This window comes from Gossypium arboreum, chromosome 7 (genome assembly GCF_025698485.1).
Source record: "Gossypium arboreum isolate Shixiya-1 chromosome 7, ASM2569848v2, whole genome shotgun sequence".
In the NCBI taxonomy this organism is placed as follows: Eukaryota; Viridiplantae; Streptophyta; class Magnoliopsida; order Malvales; family Malvaceae; genus Gossypium; species Gossypium arboreum.
This window is the reverse complement of record NC_069076.1, coordinates 97595094-97616142: the sequence shown is the minus strand read 5'-3', so window position 1 is coordinate 97616142 and position 21049 is coordinate 97595094. Positions and strand designations below refer to the sequence as shown.

Here is a 21049-nt window from a genome sequence, read left to right as displayed (position 1 = left end):
CTTGTTAAGTGTAGTTTTTCAGAAATCTGTGTTGCCTTTGGTCCGTCGACATTGTTAGTAGGCTGGATCCAACAGTGGTCCTCAATTCGAACGGGTTTCGTAGCCCACTCTCTCGCCTATGAGATCACCAAAAGGCATGAGCGCTCATTGTTGGGCATTTGGTTGGCCAAATAGGTTTACAATCTGGACATGAAGTCCATTTATGGAAAATGCCTCGTACGGCCTTACATGACCGCTTGCACCCTTGACAATAATTGAAGGTGACAAACTCAACCACACACCATGGATAACAATTTGCACATCTTGTCAAGTTGATCCTTCACGGACTTGGGTATAAAAGAGGGGACTCTCCTTTCGGATAAATATTATCTTACAACACCACAAGTCAGTATTGTAGATGGTTTTACCTTTTCTCTTTTTGAAATAAATAATATTATATTTTAGAAAATGGGAGTTAATTAATATGGGTAAATTAATTAATTAATTACGTGGGGACGGTGAAAAGTTTTGTTAATAATGGTATAAATAGTGAAGAAGAGTTCACCCTATTTTTGGAAGAAGAGAAAACAGTCAATTTCACAATAAACATCCCAAGAGTAAGGGAAAAAACTCTTTGGAACCCTACCATATTCCAAGGTTATTTTCACCTATACTTTTATGAAACGGTACTATGTAAAACATCTTTAGTGGAATATCCCAAATAATGATTATTTTGACTTATTCTCAATGTAGAGATTGTTCCGAACAAGAGTTGTTCTGTGGTAATGTGTTTTTTGGTAGAGCTTATTCTAAGTAAGGACTCTTCAAAAAAAAAAAAATACAATTGGTTTAAATACAAAATGTTACAAACAATGATTGTTCTAAACATAAGTTATTCTTGAAACGTCATTACTCTAAACATGATTTGTACTGAACTTTAGTTGTTCTCAACAAAAGTAGTTCTCAAATAATGACATTGGATGACAATTGTTCTAACTAAAGCCCTATTCTGAACATAATTATTCTCGAACAACTTTTCACAATAACTAAGTAAACAAGAATTGTTGCTCTAGAATAAATAATAGGTGAAACAACAATGCCAATTGTTCCATACTAGGTAGCATGATTTCCTATAATATAATATTGTTTATCTTAAGGAAGAGATAAAATGTTAATAGCCAAAATCGAGTATCTCTATTTTGTCCCTGCATGAGAATTCTTAAGAGAAGAAGTAGTCATGCAAGAAGAGTGTAGTAAAAAAAAAAATGTTATACTAGTAAAAAGTTCACGTTGTGTAGGAGAAGAAAAAAAAGTATTTACCACTTTGTTGAGCCCTGCATGAATTTTTGTTTTGATGAGAGAAAAGAAAAAAAAATGTATAAAAGCAAGTATAGGGGTGAGTGTTCGATTGAATCGAGTAAAAATTTTCAAGTTAATTGAGTTGACGAGTCCTATTTTATCATCCTCACTCAATGTTAAATTTATTTGAATCGATTAAAGTGAAATAAAGCTTGAGTCGAATTAAGTGAAATTATTCGAGTTAATTAAAAAATTAAACATGTGAAACTAAAATCTTGTTACAATATAACTAATTCCATGTTAAAAGAGCACATAAATTTGAAACCATGTATATTTGAAAACTTTTTCAAAGTAAAACAAGAAAAAAATACTTTAATATGATAAACTTGAATTGTTAATTAACATATTTAGGTCTCAAAATTATTATTTTAGAATATTTTAAAATTTTAACTTTATTTATATATTTTTAGATTTTTAAAATATAAATTTTGGAAATTTTATAAGTATTTTGAAATTTAAAATTATTTTGAAAATTTTGAAAATTTTTGTTGAGAGAAACCAATTTGCTCATTTTCAAAACTGACAGGGACTAAAATGGTATTTGCATCAATTTTTTATTTGAATTATTCAAGTTATTTGAGTTTTAAAATTCAACTTGACTCAAACTCGAAACTCAAATTTTACTTATTCAAGTTGACTTGTAAAAATCGAATAATTCGATTCGTTTAACTCAAAATTTTAAAAAAAAAAATTCGAGTTTTTCAAACTGAATTAAGTTTTGCTCACCCCTAAATAAATGTATTATGGAAAAAAAATATGATAACGTTTTCTCTTTAAAAAAAATCGAGAAAAAGGTGCTAGAATGTTTCTCTAGAAATTCTAGAATAACAAGTTATATAAAATATTAATAAAAAAATTGGAAAGAACATGCAAGAATTGTTTTGAAGGTTTTGAGAAGAGCAAGTTATAATAATTTGGAAGAGCATGTCTTATTTTTTTCTTAAAAATTTAGGAATAACAAGCTCGTGCACTTCTCTAAAAAATTGGGAATAATAATCCATATAGTGTTTCGCTTAAAAAAATGAGAACAACTAGGTAAATTGTTATATAATTTGGCTAAATAAATAGGAATATCTTCTTATAGCGCTTTCCTAAAAAATGGAAACAACTAGGCAAAGTGTGTCCAAAAGAATTAGTTATATTGCATCACTAAATAAATATGGGACATCTTATTATAGTGTTTTCTTAAAAAAAGGTGAAAAATTCTCGAATTTAATGTTTTCAAAACAATTTATCATAATATTTTTGTAAAAAAGTAAAAATAGACTTACTATTATGTTTCCAAAGAGTATACTATAAGGTTTCCCCAAGACAAAGGAAACAACATAGATTGATATTAAACACAAATTAAACATATAAAATTCTTGGAGTCATAACACCAATAACATCAACACCAAATTGATCAAGAAGTGTCACTGAAGGAGAATAATAAAAAAACACTTTATAGTGTTTGCCCCCAAGCCAATAATGCTAGGACACCGACAAATTTATTATCCTCCTCATAAACATGTTGGGATAAAAATAACAATAATAATTAAAGCTACCGAAGATTCCTTTTTCTTTCTTTCCTTAAAATATATAGTAATTAACATATGTTTAAAAGTTTAAATGTTCTTTAAAAGGTTTTTTCACTCCAACTGATAGTACTTTTCTCAATTTTTCTAAAATTTCTTAATTTTTTTCTTTTTGTTTAGCCTTATAATCAACCACATTTTCCTTTATCTACTTTATCAACTACCACCTGCTATTAAATCAATGTTACCGAATTTACTTTTGTCTTTCTCTCTATCTTCTTTCAATACATTCCATTCACTTGTTGCAACACTTTCAATCTCCATTAAAAGAACCTTTTAGCTAGAGACACATCCTTTCACTCTTCCCATTGACCATATCCCTATAGAATCCATTCTTCACTCTTCACATTTAGAGCATCTCTTTAGAATTCTCTTTCCACGATCCTGAGATCCCACCAGCGAGAAACGCCACTAACTACATTGCTCTCACACTTGGTTTATTTCCGTTTGCTTTACTAATCCTTTGTTCAATAGACTGATTTGATCGTTGGAGTGTGTCCAGGAGGATAATCTCTGACACCCTCTCACTTTTGTCTCCTTTTGGTCCAAAGGTCTCGCCATAACCAAAGTTCACTTCCTTGAAGCATCCTAGGCGTTCACTACTGTCCGAAGGCTTCATCACGATCACTGTTTGTCCCTTAAAGCACCCAATGCATCCACGCTTCCTTATAGCGACCCAAGGTCCTTCCCTCTCTCTAGAACAACCATGAGCTTCATCCGCTCCACCTTTAACTTCGTCTTATCCGCAACATTTGGTGCTTTCATTTAGAGGAGGAATCAAGAAGCATGCCTCCTAAAAAGGTTGCGGCAGACATACCGAGAATTGTAAGGAGAGCCCTTAGGAGACGTGTTGAAACAATATACACATCCACGCGGAGGAACAAAATCAGCATGTATTGCTAGGAGAAACGTCATATGAAATAATGCACTAAGAAGTCTACATATCATTTTTGGACCAGAAGAGTGGTGATAATGAAAGACCTCGAAACAATCTTTTCATCATTCCCGCTAACATCTAAAGGAGCATGATGACGGGCATTCTATTTGACAACGGAAGGTCCCATGACACCCTCTACCTTCAAACGATGGAAGAAATGAGAATATCACGAGTGGAGCTAACACCCGCACGCGTTCTCTTGGTGGGAGTAGGGAATGTGGAGATTCTCTCAATTGGAAACTTGGTTCTTCTACTCACCTTGGAAGAAAGCCCGTGGATAACAACTACCATGGTAAACTTTCTAGAAAGCAATTTCTAAGCAATACTGATACTTCTAATGGAAACTATTAGATGTTTTGGTATATCAAAAATTTCCTTTGCCCCCTCGTGTGTGAGGACTTTAGTCTATACCATAGTTTTTAATAGATACCAATATTTCTAATGATATATTAAAATTTCAATTATTTAATAAATATTAATATAGAAAATATTTTAAATTGATATGATAAAGATATCAAATAAGTTAAAACATTTATATGTATGAAAAATATAATTATATTAATAGATTCAATAATCGAATCATTAATTAGATTAAGTCTTAGCTCGATTATTATTAGTTTTCTTACTAGTACAAGAGGATGTGGTTTCGAGCACATTATCCTCTTATTTATAGGTTGGGTAATTAGCATAATAAAGTGGAAAGAAAATTGTTGAATTACGAATATAATGAAATGAGGTAAATAAGTGGACAACAAATTGAGTTGTGTAGAAAGGTGGCGTAGAAATCAAACAAATAAACATATATGAAAATCAAAAGGTTTTAGAGCCAGGGTAATGAATCCACTGCAGTTGGATCTCCACTTCCCCACACTCCACATTTCTCAATCTAAGGAAGAGGTCTTGGATGATCTTCCCTTCATCATTCACGTATATGGCACTCTCATCCACCAGGCAGTTGTCGGTGCCCGGTTTCAACCTTGATATTACTGTTCCACTTGGTATTTCTTCCAAATTCGTATACGTTTTCAAAGCTTCTATGAATGACCTCACCTCGAACTCTGAATCTCCCATTTTGTCATCCTTGCTAAATGTGTCGTGGTCGTACACAGTCTACAATTTAGTTCAAAGACTTAATATATGATGCATGCGTTTATGTTGAATGAATTGGGAATCTTTATTTGCGTACTTACCAGACTGACTGGAATATCAGGATCTGTTATTGAAAGAGTTAAATCATCATTCCACTCAGGGTTTACATCCTTCTTTACTATTCGAGTCTTCAATCTCTGCAAACGAATATATACAAAATATATAATTAAAGGTGTGTGTATAACATCATCATCATCATAAGAAGAAGAAGAAGAGAACCTGGTTGCCCATCTTAACAACTACATAAGGATCGCTGCTACGGACATCACGAACGGCAAGGTTAACGCCCCGTTTAACGTGAACCCGCAGCAAACCCATCAAGTTGTCCATCACAGACTCACTCGATTCTAGGTCTGCTGCTCTTGATGCCCCTTCTATTAAACTGTGCATTTTCGCTCTTAATCTTCTCCTCCTTTGTACGGCCAACTGAAAGAGGTTTCTCTTTCCTTTCTCTACCTCTATCCAACCAAAACAGATTATTTAAATAAATAACTAAATCTTTTAATCGATAAGTAACAGAAGGAGAAAGGTATGAAGCATTACTCATTGTTTTTGGTTTGCTGGGATCCACCTGGGTTGTTTCTTTATTCAAGCACCTGATAGGCAGAGAATGAGATAATTTTATAGGAATGATCAAGGAGCTTGTCAGTTGGAGGTATGGATGGTGGACCCAAATGCAGAATAGGGGATGTGGGGGCCTAAATATCAATGGAGGATGACCCAGAGATCCCGATTAGTGTTCTTGGAAGGGAACTGGTCCTCCTATTATTCCGCTTCTTCAGTTCACCTCCGACAAACCATCACCAACGTCTAAATTACACTGTTTTTGCGGATCAATCTATCATTCTTCCAACTTTTTTGCCTTCCTTTCTCTTTTTTTCTTTTACTAGTTTTAATTGGTTATTTTTGGACTTTACATTACATTATTGTTAAGGTTAAAATATGTCAACACCTCATGTATTTTTTAAAATTAAAATTTATTTCATATACTTTAATTTTTAAAATTTAGATTTAACTGTTAACATTATTAATTTTTTGTTAAATTAATTATTGTGACAAATAAAAAATCACCAGATAATTATGTAATTAAAAAAATGTTACAATTAATTGAATTTAATAAAAAATTAGTAATATTAATAATTGAACTTAAATTTTGAAATCTAAAAATAAATGAACTAAAATTTTGAAAAACAAGTACAAAAACTAAATTCTTAAGTTTTTAAAAATATAGGGACTATAGGCATATTTTAACCTATTGTTAATAATCTCAACCACTAGGACCAACAAATGACTCACCTAGACATGTTTAAAGGTTTGATTAGTCATTAAAATTCAAAGATTTATTTGAAATATAAAAGGATTCGAACAAAAGTATAAAGCCTAAAAAATAATTTTATGTAGAAATTTGGACCCGTTTTTTATTGAGTCGAGCATTGAATAAATTTTTTTATCTGAGTTGGACCCAACTATAATACATAAAAGATTAAAATATATAATTTACATTTTTAGATATAATCTTTATATTTTATTATAATCTTAGATAGATTCAAACCCAATACTTAATAAATTCGAAAGCTAAAACCTAATTCTTATTCCAGTACTCATTCAGCTCTCAAACTTATTTGTCCTCCCCCTGTCACTGTATTTTTCACAATCACGATAATTTAGGGTTTCAAATTATGTTCTGTTTAATGGTCTTATTCCTTCATCCATTCGACCACCAGTCCGTCTATCATCCATTCGTCTGACTATCTCTTTTCGAGGTTTGTATTTTAGCCTCTCTTTTTTTTCATTGTAAATAAATGAAGAAGAAGGACTTACGTGGTTTTTTTTTTTTCAGAATTTTGAAATGATTCTCCAAAATAAAAAATAATATTGTTATGAATAAGGAAAGAAGATGAAAATAGAATGAAATTTCTTAGAGAAAATTTAGAGATTTAGAATGAGAACGAAAATGAGAGATTATCTGGTTGTTTGATCCTTTTATTTGTTGACATGATCGATTAGCAATTAATTATTTCAGGTCTCTATAACGTTTTATGTAATCTTTATATAATCTTAAAAGTTCGTTGAGTTAGGATTGACAAATTATCTAAATTCGAATATGTTTAACTTTTTATAATTAATACATAATAAAATTTGCAAATACGTTGTTAAGTCCACAAAGCTGATTACACAGGATGACACAAATATAATTTTTTTTGTAATACCTGCTTTGTATCTTCGCAAAATATGATGTGTTGGGAGAAGCTCAAAACCCTGAAAATAGAAGGTCTGATTTCTTTTGAATTATTGTAAGACTTGTATTTCATTTTAATTTTTAGGTTACATCTAATCACAATTTTTCTAATTGAAATTGCAACATTTGTTTACCACTTAAGTATTTTTTTTTTAAATTTAAAGATGTTTTAAATAAATTAATAAATTATCGATTAAGTCTTAATTTAATTGACATTTAATTATTGTCAATATAGGAAGATATGAGTTTAAGTGTACTGAAGCGCATTACCCTTATATTTATGGGTTGGAGAGGGATTATAGTTAGTTCTAAATACTACTCTGATAAATCTTTTGAAAAACTGATTAACCGGACGAGAATAAAGATAGAGTCCCGTTCTACATGTCAATATCAATACCGACAATAATAAAATTTATAGTAAGAGGAAAATCCGTCGACTTTAAAAATCGTGAGGGTTCAAGTCCCTTTATCCTCAACCCCAGAAAGCCTGTTTGCTGTCTATTTATTTTATCCTACCCTTTTTGTTAGTGGTTCAAAGTTCCTTATGTTTCTCATTCATCCTATTCTTTGTCGTTTTACAAGCGTATCCTAGTATAGCAGAGTAAAAAAAACAGATATGATCAGAACTTATATTGAGATTATTAAAAAAAACTAATAAATCTAACATACATGCCACACGTCTTAATCAAAACATTAATTATTTTAATTGAATTATAATTACTATTTTACAAAGATGTAATTAAATTTTCTGAGCGGAGTTAGGCTCAAATTAGCTCATCTAAAATTAAGTTAGACTTAAATAAAATTTTAAATTTATATTTTTTACCAAAACGAATTTGAACAGAAAAAAATTTGATTTAACACATTATTTAAACCGAATCAACCCATACTAACTCAATTGAAGGTTTTTATATACGTGCTACATAGAAAATCATAGCCTCATATCAATGTCCACGGAAAGAACTTTACTGTTGACGCTACAGAGCAAAGTCATGTCACATCGTAAAGCAGACAATGACCTTACTATCAACCCTATAAAGTAGACAATCTGTTCAGGTGGACCCACCCAAATTCTCCCTCTATAAACTCTATATATCGAAGAAGACACTAAGCTATTACTACACTGTCAAACTCTGCTCAAACAACACTATAACTTTCAAACTTGGGTTTTCACAATCCCAAGTTTTCGGAAATGATCATTATGACCTTATTCACAAAATCAAATTTTCATTTATAGCTCATGTACAATTTACCACATACCAAGTTCATTGATTGAACAAGATGCTGATAACAACATATTATTAATCTTTAAATTCTCCCATGGTGGCCTGTTAACAAATTCTCTACATTTAATTAATGTACCAATTTTATTGACAACTTTATAAAATTAACATATTATACACATAATTACTACATTAATATTATATTTCGCAAATTTACATATATTTTAAATCACATTTAATAGGCATTCCAAACTAACTAAATTCTCATAACACATAATTGAGAATTTTGATACTTTATCATCAAAGTTCATTAAGCTATAACTTTCAAGATCACTTATTTCCAACACTTTAATTTATAGAATTCACACGCATAGATTTCAATATTATTTTCATATTTATTTCACAAATTTATAATTTTCCTAAGCATAATAGCTTAACATAAGTATGAGTATCTAAAGAGTACTTACCTATGAGTATCTAAAGAGTACTTACCTCTTGGATGCTTATTATCTCAATATTAAAATTCTAAACACATGAATCCATCTTCAACAAGCTTGGAATTTTCATTCTCTAACATTTTCTCAATTTTTGTACACACAAAAATATAACCAAAAATTAGCACAAGAGCTTTTCAAACTTTCACATAGTAATCGGACTCAAATATCAAGTTAAGAGAGGGGAAAAATATCATTTCTTACCTTATTGAAGCTTTCTCTCTTGACCCGCACGATGCATGGATCAATTGTGTATATTACATTTATAGTATTTTTATAATATTAGCTTTTGTTTAACATCATTAATGGATTTCCTCAAAAAATGAAAAAATATAATTCAAAATATTTTTAAAAACACATAACAAATTTAGAATTAGTTTATATTAATATTGTTTAATCTTAAAATATTTAATATTAAAACAACACAGAAAATCATTATGGTTTGAATATTAATATTAATTTATTATTATAATTTAAATACTTTTTATAAGTTATTTATATTATATATCGTTAAGTTTATTTGTTTTAATGTTAAAATTATTAGTATTTGATTTTTTATAATATATTTTCTTTGCTCTAGTTTAAACACTGAATGTAAATTAAATAAATATTATAGAATAAAATTATAACTTATATGAAAATTTGTGCAATCTTTAATTATGCCGAGCTGAATTTTTGTATTTTTTACCTTTTATTTTAATAAATATTATAATCTCTAATTACCCTTGGCTAAATCTTTAATGGGCGACAAGAGATAATTTTTCATTTGCAGAGACTCATAGGGGTATTCACCAACTTGACCCAGTCGATAATTCTAGTGTTTGGAATTTGATTTGGAAAAACAAAGTGCCCCAAACAGTTAGGGTGTTCATTTGAATCATGTGGAAGAATATATTACTGATTAATGGAGAGAGATTAAGGAGACATATGGCGAATAAAAGCCATTGTCTGAGATGTAGCAATGTATATGAATTGGGGATCCATGGTGTTCGGAATTGCATCTTTTCTAGGATTGTTTGGTGGCCAGTTGTGCTAACTCATGCTTGGAAAAGATTTTTTTCTCTGCCACTGGATGAATGGATCTTGTGGAACCTACAAAACATTAGAGATTGTGATAGTCAAGAGATAGAATGGCAATTTTTTTTTCCTATAATGTGTTAGTTGCTATGGAAAAATCAGAATATGTATGTGTTTTCTAGTAGTCATAGTTGTGCTCAGGAGATCGTGGATATGGGTGTTAGTTGGACAAGGAGTTGTGTAAGGATTCTTGCACCTGTGTTACATGTTAATCTTATCGTTTTTGCTATGTAGTGGTCAATCCGAATAGAGGTTGGAGTATGCTTAATACAGATGGGGCAGTGTCGTTAAACGGATCTTTGTTAGAATTTATAAAATAAATCTACAATATAACTTAATAAACCAGGATCTGTCATGTCAAATCATTAAGAATAAATCAAGAACAAAACTAGATGCTGAAACGTACCTGAATCCATGGATTTCTTGAAACTTTCTGGAACTTGGAGATTTGATCTTCCAGATTAGCACACAAGAAATCCAGAAAATATCTGCTCTCTCTTTCCTAATGATGGGATATTAAAAAAGATATCTTGTGTATAATTTGGGGACCATAACCTTAATATTTATAACCTTAGCATATTAGTTCTAATCAAATTCTAATTAGCCCATCATTAATTAGAATTTGATTAGAAGAGTATCTACACATATTTGACCCATACTTTATTTATTTAAAAATTAAAAGCCCAATAAAATTCTAACCAAATTAGATCACTTTTAATTTGGGCTAACCTATCATGATAGTAAATAATAACATGTAATTATCCTTATTATATATGTGATGTCCAAATTTTCCAACAATCTCCCACTTGGACTACATATATATACTAATTACTTTATAATTATATGTCATTATATAACCTTATGAGCTCAAAATTTTTTACTATCATATCCAAAAGGCATTCCGCACAATCTCGTCCATTAATTATGTTAACATAGAACCAAGACGACTTTCGTTACAAATATCGTAACTAAATCCATCCATGATCACGTCTATTAACACAACCAAATGACATAGATCAAGTATAGATGTGTAGCATGGAAATTAGATGCAATATGATCTAAACATGTCTATTTCCAACTGGTCCTTCCTTAAGCTTAAGTGAGGTCAATTTAAAAATAATAAACAGAGTGAATAAACTGAATACTTTATTTCTGATCAAAAAATAACTAAATACATAAATGTTTGAAATATAAACTCCCACTAAATCATGATATCCTCAAACAATCTAACACCCATGTAAGCAGTGTGTTCATGAAAGACCTTGGGTGGTAAACCTTTTGTTAGCGGATCCGCTATCATAGAGTTTATCCCAATGTGCTCTATGGAGATTTGACCATTTTGCACTCTTTCTTTTACAACTAGGAACTTTATGTCAATATGCTTTGACTTAGATGAACTCCTGTTGTTATTGGAATACAGCACTGCTGACTTATTGTCACAAAATAATTTGAGTGGTCTTTTTACATTCTCCAAAATGCGCAGCCCTGTGACAAGTTCCGCAACCATATTCCATGGTTTGATGCCTCATAGCATGCTACAAACTCTGCTGCCATAGTGGACGAAGCTACAAGTGTCTGTTTGACACTTTTCCAAGATATAGCTCCTCCGGCTAACAGGTAAATATAGCCTGATGTAGATTTCCTACTATCTTGGCATCCAGCGAAATCAGAATCAGAATACCCTATGACCTCTAAAGATTTGATCAGAATCAGAATACCCTATGACCTTTAAAAGATTTGATCTCTTATAAGTAAGCATGTAATCTTTTGTTCTCTGAAGATATCTCATAACCCTTTTGGCTGCTATCCAATGGTCTATACCAGGGTTGCTTAAATATCTGCCTAACATCCCAACAATGTACGCAATGTCCAGACGCGTACCTACTTGAGCATACATTAAACTCCCAACAGCTGATGCATAGGGAATCTTTTGCATCTCATGAATTTCAAGGTTACTTTTAGGGCATTGAGTAAGACTAAATTTGTCTCCTTTAACGACAGGGTTGTCACCTGGTCTATAATTCTAGATGCCAAACCTTTTGAGTACTTTATTGATATAGCTCTTTTGTGATAATCCAAGAATACCTCGAGATCGATCTCGATGTATCTGAATTCCTAAAACAAAAGAGGCGTCCCTAAGATTTTTCATCTCAAAATTCTTGGATAAAAATCTCTTGGTTTCGTGCAATAAGCCTATATCATTAGTGGCAAGCAAAATGTCATCAACATATAGAACTAGAAATATGTACTTACTCCCATTGAATTTGTGATACACACAATCATCAATAATATTCATTTCAAAACCGAACGAAATAATTATTTGATGAAACTTGTGGTACCATTGACGAGAAGCTTGTTTGAGTCCATAGATGGATTTTGTCAATTTGCAAACCATATTCTTTGAGTCTTTCGACTCAAAATTTTCTGGTTGCACCATATAAATTGTTTCTTCAATGTCACCATTAAGAAACGCAGTCTTAACATCCATCTGATGTAACTCAAGATCAAAATGAGCAACAAGTGCCATGATTATCCTAAAGGAGTCTTTCGATGAAACTGGAGAGAAGGTCTCTGTAAAATCAATACCTTCTTTCTGAGTATATCCTTTAGCTACAAGACGTGCCTTATACCTTTCCACATTACCATTTGCATCCCTCTTGGTTTTAAATATCCATTTACAACCAATTGGTTTTGCACTTTCAGGTTGCACTTTCAGGTAATGGGACAAGTTCCCAAACTTTATTGTCTTGCATAGATTTATACTCATCTTTCATGGCATCAATCCACTTTTGAGAGTTAGAACTTTTTATGGCTGATGAAAGTTGATTAGATCATCTTCCATCATTCCATTATCATCCTCATGTTCTTGGAGAAATACAATAAAATCATCTGGAATAGCATTTCTCCTTTCTCTTGTGGACCTCCTTAATGGCACTTGTTCTTGAGGTTGTTGAGTTTGTTCTTCTGGAACAATTACCTCATTTTGAATGGGGAGTTGTTCAATATTATCTTGTAGAGATTCTAGATTCACTTTTTGATCAATGATAGGTATAAGAACTTGAACATCATCAAAAGTGATAGTAGGAATTGAGTTAGAATCCAATTCATTCTCAAAAGAAATGTCTCTAACCTTTATTTTGATTCGATATGACGAGGCTCTGATACCACTTGTTAGAATTTATAAAATAAATCTACAATATAACCTAATAAACCAGGATCTGTCATGTCAAATCATTAAGAATAAATCAAGAACAAAACTAGATGCGAAAACGTACCTGAATCCATGGATTTCTTGAAACTTTCTGGAACTTGGGGATTTGATCTTCCAAATTAGCACACAAGAAATCTAGAGAATATCTGCTCTCTCTTTCCTAATGATAGGATATTAGAAAAGATATCTTGTGTATAATTTGGGGACCATAACCTTAATATTTATAACCTTAGCATATTAGTTCTAATCAAATTCTAATTAGCCCATTATTAATTAGAATTTTATTAGAAGAGTATCTACACATATTTGACCCATACTTTATTTATTTAATAATTAAAAGCCCAATAAAATTCTAACCAAATTAGATCACTTTTAATTTGGGCTAACCTATCATGATAGTAAATAATAACATGTAATTATCCTTATTATATATGTGATGTCCAAATTTTCCAACAATCTTATGTTGCTATTGGGGGTGTGATTAGAGATACTGATGTTAATTGGCTATGGGGATTCTCGATGTTGCTAGGTAAAGACGTAATTTTTAAGATTGAAGCAAAAGCTATTCTAGAGGGTTTATGTTAAGCATGGGAGAAGGGGATTCGACAGTTAGATATTGAGTTTGATAATGCTCTTTTGGTGGTGACGATTGTGGGTGGTGAGCAACTGATAGTAAGATCATGCTCTATTCATTGAATGATAAATCTAAGTTAAGGTTTGTATACGCCATATTCCGAGAGCTCGTAATGCAGTTGCTGACCATATGGCTAAGTTAACGACTACAAGATTCACAAAGGTTCAAGTGTTTGAAGAACCACGTTGTTCTATATTGGGTTTAGTTCAGGCAAAATATATTGATTATATAAGAAACTAATGCGTTTTCTTAATAGTGCCACTTAAAGTTGTTTTATTTTACCAAATAAAAAAAATGAGAATTACTTATGTTTATGATAACCTATAAGATTTTTTTAATGAAACATATTAATTATAATTGTCATTATATTAATGCGCCAAATGGTAGCATATAAAATGTGCCACGTAAGTTTTGTTTCCATTTTCTATAATCTCAAATTGATATAATATACATATAAGATTTTTCTCTCTATACCCAACTATATGCTTGCTGAAAATGGAGAATTTAAAGGTGGAAATCTAAGAAGGAGGTTATTTTCTAGATGATTTTGACAAAAACTCAAAATTAAGGGTTGAGTTCTTAAGAAATTTGAGGAGAAAATTAAAGAAAAGGAAGAGAGAGAGAGTGATCTATGGGAAGATGAAGATTCGGCTAAGGGGCTGAAAGGGATGAATTTTCATCCTTCTTTAGCCAAGTCAAAGTCATAGTTAAAATACGAACATGCAATCTACATTCTACACCCAACGATTTACATTTAATTCAAATATCAAATGTTAGAATTAAGTGACCCAAATTCTTATTTAAATAAAATACGATGGAAAATAAAATAAAAGTAAAATCCATATAGAACTAGACTTCTTTTATTTTATTTTAGAATAAGGTTTTTAAACCTTATTAAACTCCATCTATTTTATATTGATTAGGATAAGGTGTTTCAATCCTACTAGAATATGGCTTTGCAAGCCTATAAATAGACATAGTCTATTCCTCTTGTATTTGAGTAAAATTTTTTCGACATAGTGAATTTTCTTCTCCTCCGCCGTGGTTTTTTTCCGAAAGGGTTTCCACGTAAAATTTATGTGTTCTTTATTTTTATTTATTTTATTCTATTTATTTTTCACAAATTGGTATCGAGCTTAGGGTTATTCATCTCGATCACGGTAATGGCGTCTTTGAAGTATGAAATTCATTGTTGGATCGCAACACCAGATTTGCGTTGTGGCAAATTAAGATGCAAGCGCTTCTTGCCGGATGGATCTAGAGGATGCCTGCTAGGATAGATAAGATGCCTTCGACATTAACAGATGAAGAGAAGAAGCGTAAGGATCGAAGGCATTAACACAATTACATCTGCATTTGTCCAACAAAATTTTGCGAGGATGTGATGAAAGAGAAAACCGCATTGCATTATGGAAGAGGCTAGAACAAATATGTATGTCGAAAACTCTAACAAGCAAGTTGCATATGAAGCGGCGTCTTTATGCTCATCGTTTGGAGGAAGGTGCGTCGCGTACGAACACTTAATGGTGTTTAAAGAAATTCTCTCAAACTTGGAGGCCATGGAGGTTCAATATGATAAGGAAGATCTAGGGTTGATTCTACTTTGTTCGTTGCCCGTCTTATTCAACCTTTAGAGACACGATTTTATATAGCAGCGAGTCTCTCACGAGTTGATGAGGTTTATGATTCTTTAACCTCGTATGATAAGATGAAGCATCTTGTGGTTAAACCCAACTCTCGGGAGAGGGTCTCATTGTTCGTGGGAGACAAGACCGGAATGTTGATGATGATCGTGGTAGAACACGAGAACGGAATCCTCGTGGTAAATCTAAGGGTAGATCGAAATCTTCAAGCAGAGGTAAAACTTGCAACTTCGCAAGAAGAAAGGGCACATTAAATCTGAGTGCTATAAGCTACAAAATAAGATTAAAAGGGAGGCTGCGAATCAAAGGAAAACAACAGAAAATTCGGTGAAGGCGATGTTGTAGAAGACTACGGCGATGGTGAACTTCTAGTTGCTTCATCAATGATTCTAAAGTGCGCGAGTGGATACTTGATTCAGCTGCACCTTCCACATGAGTCCCAATCGGGATTGGTTTACAACTTATGAAACGATGTCGAAGGTGTTGTTTTGATGGGAAATAATGCTTCATGTAAAATCGCGGTGTTGGAACAATTAAAGTTAAGATGTTTGATGGAGTTGTCGAACACTTAGTGACGTGCGGCATGTTCCGAATTGAAAAGAAATTTAATTTCGTTGAGTACTCTTGATTCAAAAGTGCAGATACACGGTGAAAGTGGGGTTTAAAGATTTCAAAGGGTCCTTGTTGTGATGAAAGGGCAAAGAAAGATTGCCAAGTTATATGTTTCTGAGGTTCTCTCATTCTTGGTGATGCAATTGTCGCTTCCTCTTCCTTGTCGATGATGATATTACTAAACTTTGGCATATCGCCTAGGGCATATGAGTGAGAATGGCATGGCGAATTAAGCAAAGAGGACTTCTTAATGGGCAAGGAATTTGCAAACTGAATTTCGTGAGCACTTTGTGTTTTGGGAAGCAAAGAGAGTTCGATTCACTAGAGGAATCCATAACACGAAGGAAACGTTGGAGTATATCCATTACGATCGTGGGGCCGCCCGAGTGCCTTCGAGAGGTGGAGCTAATTATATGCTAACCTTTATTGATGATTTTTCCGAAAAGTTTGGGCGTTCTTCCGAAGCGAAAAGCGATGTGTTTTCCACATTTAAGTCTTGGAAAATTATGATTGAAAAACAGACGGAAAAGCAGATAAAATACCTCCGCATGACAATGGCTTAGAGTTACGTTCGATGAGTTTAATAGATTGTGCAAGTCGAAGGATCATGAGACACTTGACGATTCGTCATACTCCACTGACAAAAGCGGCGTTGCGAGCGAATGAAAGAACGATCATGGAGAAGGTTCGATGTATGTTGTCAAATGCCAACTTATCAAGTCATTTTGGGCGTAGCGACCTCTCGCATGTTTTTGATCAACCGATCTCCATCCATTGCCATTGAGAAAAGACTCACAAGAGGTATGGTTTGGTAATCCCGCTAATTATTCGATTTAAAGATTTTTGGGTGTCTGCGTATGCTCATGTTGATAATGGAAAATTGGAACCGAGATCCATTAAATGCGTTTTCTTGGTTATAATCTGGTGTAAAAGGCTATAAGTTATGGTGTCCGAAAATAGAAAAGTTGTGATTAGCAGAGATGTTGTTTTGATGAAACGCTATGCTACCTAACTTATCTCTTAAAGACTCTTCCAATAAAGAAAACCAAAAGCGGTGGAGCATCGATTAATCTGAATCAACTCCTCAAGCCAATTACAAAATTGAGAATAGAGTTGCTTCTTCACCGCAATACTCTATCGCCAAAAACAGGACAAGAAGAGAAATTAAACCTCCAAAGAAGTATGCCGAGGTTGATCTAGTTGCTTATGCTTTAAATGTGGTGAAGATATAGATGCGAATCAAGAGCCATTTAATTATTCGAGGCGATTAGTGTGAAGACTCGAAAAGTGGATGTTTGCTATGCAAGAAGAGATGGAATCACTCCACAAAAACAGAACATGGGATCTTGTAAAACTTCCTAAAGGTAAAAAGGCATTCGTTGTAAATGGGTGTTTAAAAGAAAGAAGGACTCAGGAGTTGAAGAACCCGGATATAAAGCAAGGCTTGTTGCAAAGGGTTCTGATCAAATTCCGGAGTGGACTTCATGATGTGTTCTCTCCGGTTGTTAAGCATAGTTCGATTCGAGCTTTGCTTGGTATTGTTGCCATGCATGATTTGGAGCTTGAGCGGTTAGATGTAAAAGCGCATTTTGCATGGAGAACTTGAGGAAGATATTTATATGCAACAACCGGAGGGTTTTATAGTCTCGAAAAAGAGGACTATGTTTGCTTGCTGAAAAAGTCCCTTTACGGTTTGAAACAGATCACCAAGACAATGGTACAAGAGGTTTGATTCCTTTATGACTTCTCATGATTTCAAAAGAAGTAGTTTTGACAGTTGTGTCTACTTTAAGAAAAAAGTGATGGTTCTTTTGTGTATCTACTTCTTTATGTTGATGACATGTTGATAGCAAGAAAAGATAAAGAGAGATAAGAAAGGTTAAAGCCCAACTAAGTGAAGAATTTGAGATGAAAGATTTAGGACCAGCAAAGAAGATACTTGGTATGGAGATTCTCGAGATAGAAAAGCAAGTAAATTGTACCTAAGTCGGAAGGGTACATTGAGAAAGTTCTTTCTGATTCAATATGCAGAGTGCTAAGCTGTTAGTACTCCTTTAGCGACCCATTTCAGACTTTCATCGGCCTTATCTCCTCAATCGATAATGAGATTGAGTACATGTCACATGTTCCATACTCTAGTGCAGAGGATCTCTCATGTATGCTATGGTTTGTTCACGCCCGATTTATCATATGCGATCGGTCGATTAGCGATACATGGCGAATCTGGTAAAGAACACTGGAAAGCGATTCGATGGATTTTAAGATACTTACGAGGCACTACTAATGTTTGCTTACAGTTTGGAAGAACTAAAGATGGAGTTATAGGGTATGTTGATGCTGATTTTGCTGGAGACCTTGATAGAAGAAGATCTCTCACGAGTTACGTCTTTACAATCGGAGGTTGTGCAATTAGTTGGAAAGCCACTTTGCAAACTACGATCGCTTTGTCTACCACGAAGTCGAGTACATGGCGATTATGAGGCTTGTAAAGAAGCTATTTGGTTGAAGGACTATTTAGTGAACTCAATGAAGACCTTCAAATCAGACAAGATTTTGTGACGATCGAATGCCATCTTTCTTACAAAAGATCAAATGTTTCATGAGAGAACAAAACACATTAATATTCGGTATCATTTTGTTCGTGATATTATTGCTCGTGGTGATATTGTTGTGAGCAAAATTAGCACTCATGAAAATCCTGCAGATATGATGACTAAGTCACTTCCTATAACCAAGTTTGAGCATTGCTTAGACTTGGTTGGTGTTCATTGTTGAAGTTAAACCCTTAAGGGGTTTTTGGAAGAGGTGAAGAACTTGTTTATTGAAAGTTCGCGATGAAGAACTTGTTCATTGAGAATTTGTGTCAAGGTGGAGATTGTTAGAATTAAGTGACCCAAATTCTTATTTAAATAAAATACGATGGAAAATAAAATAAAAGTAAAATCCATATAGAACTAGACTTCTTTTATTTTATTTTAGAATAAGGTTTTAAACCTTATTAAACTCCATCTATTTTATATTGATTAGGATAAGGTGTTTCAATCCTACTAGAATATGGCTTTGCAAGCCTATAAATAGACATAGTCTATTCCTCTTGTATTTGAGTAAAAATTTTTCGACATAGTGAATTTTCTTCTCCTCTGCCCGTGGTTTTTTTCCCGAAAGGGTTTCCACGTAAAATTTATGTGTTCTTTATTTTTATTTATTTTATTCTATTTATTTTTTCACATCAAATATCATGTCAAAATAATAATTCTAATATAAAATTCTTGAGAAATGATTTTTGCTCGCAACAAATATGGATTAAACTCTCATAATTCACAATTAGGTCTTAATAAAAATTCTTGGATGGTGAAAATTATAGTTTCACCCTTCTTTCGTTAAAATGAAAATTTTATAATTTAACTCTTGTGCTTTTTAATCTTTTTAATTTAGTCTCAAAAGTGATTTTCCTCACATCAATACATATTCTAATTTATTCCTATGCAAAAATAATCAGTAATGATTCATATATCTCTTTTTATCACAATTTTCACTTTAGTCCTCCAACTTTTCAAAATTAGCATATTAGTCTTTTTTTTGTCACATTTCTACATCCTTAATACTTTTCATGACTTCGATCTGAATATCAATTTCCCTCTCATGAATTTTCTTTATCTGACTTATTTTCTAATATCCTCGAAATTTTCATTATATTCGATTTCAGAATAATGCCAGATGACATATCAAAATTTTAGGGTGTTACAAAGGTTCTTAACTAGTATAGTTATCCATATAGAGGCACTTGAGTCTGTGTCTAGCTCATAGGTGTTTAGAAAATACATTAGTTGGTTTATAACTTAGGCATTAACTAAGAGTGAGTTTGGATGGGCGGTGCGTTTATCTGCGGTTAGTATAAAGACAGCTTTGACAGTGAGATTAGATACTGTAGCGTGAGACAAAAAGTAAGCTAAACGCACTGCACCGCCGCCCCAAACCTACCCTAAATCGTTAATCATCACTATCATCGATTATGACTACTTAAGTTGGTGTATATCTTATAACTGAACCTAACAATTTGTGAAAATATGAGCAAAGTTGGTAATTATTCAATTAGGTCATAAGGGTCAACTCTCGTAACATCCCTAGAATTCTACTAACCTGACTTCATAAAGATAGGCAAATAAGTACGGCTAGAATAAATAGTCCAATCAAGATATTAACCAGTCATTAACCTATTTCGATTAATATGCCATTAACCTTTAATTTCCTTAGCTTACAAAAACTCTGGTAGTAAGAAACCACCGAAATTAGTCAAGTTAATCTCTAATGGTCGACCTTATTTCCCTACTATAACATTTAATTTTGGTTTAGGCCTAAAATTTTTATTTTTGATGGTTTTGACACATATCAATAGTGAAACTTTAGATAAAATGCTAAAGTTAAAAACTTAAATGCTCAATGTCTTACGTTCAAAATCCATTATTTACATATTTCAAGTTAAAATTTTTCCTCATAAATTTTGTATAAATGTATAAAATACAAAAAAATCCTATAATAATATTTATTTATTACTCTAAATATATATAAATATTTATTATTCACAAATTTTATCTTTTAGTTTCTTTTTAACTCTTTTTCTGATCGAATTGATGTAAGATTAATTAATAACATACACTTAAATAATAATAATAATATAGACACAGAACACAATCTGAATGATAAACAAATTTTATGTAAATAATTCATATAAAATAATAAAGTTTTATTGAAATAGTAAAATCATAATTAAAATGGAAAAGTTAAATATTTAAATGTTTAATGCCTTAAATTCAAAACTCTTCATTTGCATATTTTTCAAAAGTTCAAATTTTTTTTGTAAATTTTATATAAATGTATGAAATTACAAATAATAATAATAATAATAATAATAATAATA

The 21049-nt window shown here is 32.2% G+C and overlaps 1 protein-coding gene across 1 annotated transcript; it reads right to left on the bottom strand.

The window, feature by feature from the left end:
- Positions 1–4545: 4545 nt before the first annotated feature.
- On the bottom strand, positions 4546–5722 carry LOC108485971 (protein C2-DOMAIN ABA-RELATED 4-like). Its single transcript, XM_017789806.2, has 4 exons — positions 5542–5722; positions 5218–5456; positions 5040–5135; positions 4546–4959 (listed from the first exon to the last, which is right to left on the bottom strand). The coding sequence occupies exons 1-4, from the start codon at positions 5543–5545 to the stop codon at positions 4660–4662; spliced, it is 639 nt and encodes a 212-aa protein (XP_017645295.1). The 5' UTR covers positions 5546–5722; the 3' UTR covers positions 4546–4659.
- Between the last annotated feature and the right edge of the window lie 15327 nt (positions 5723–21049).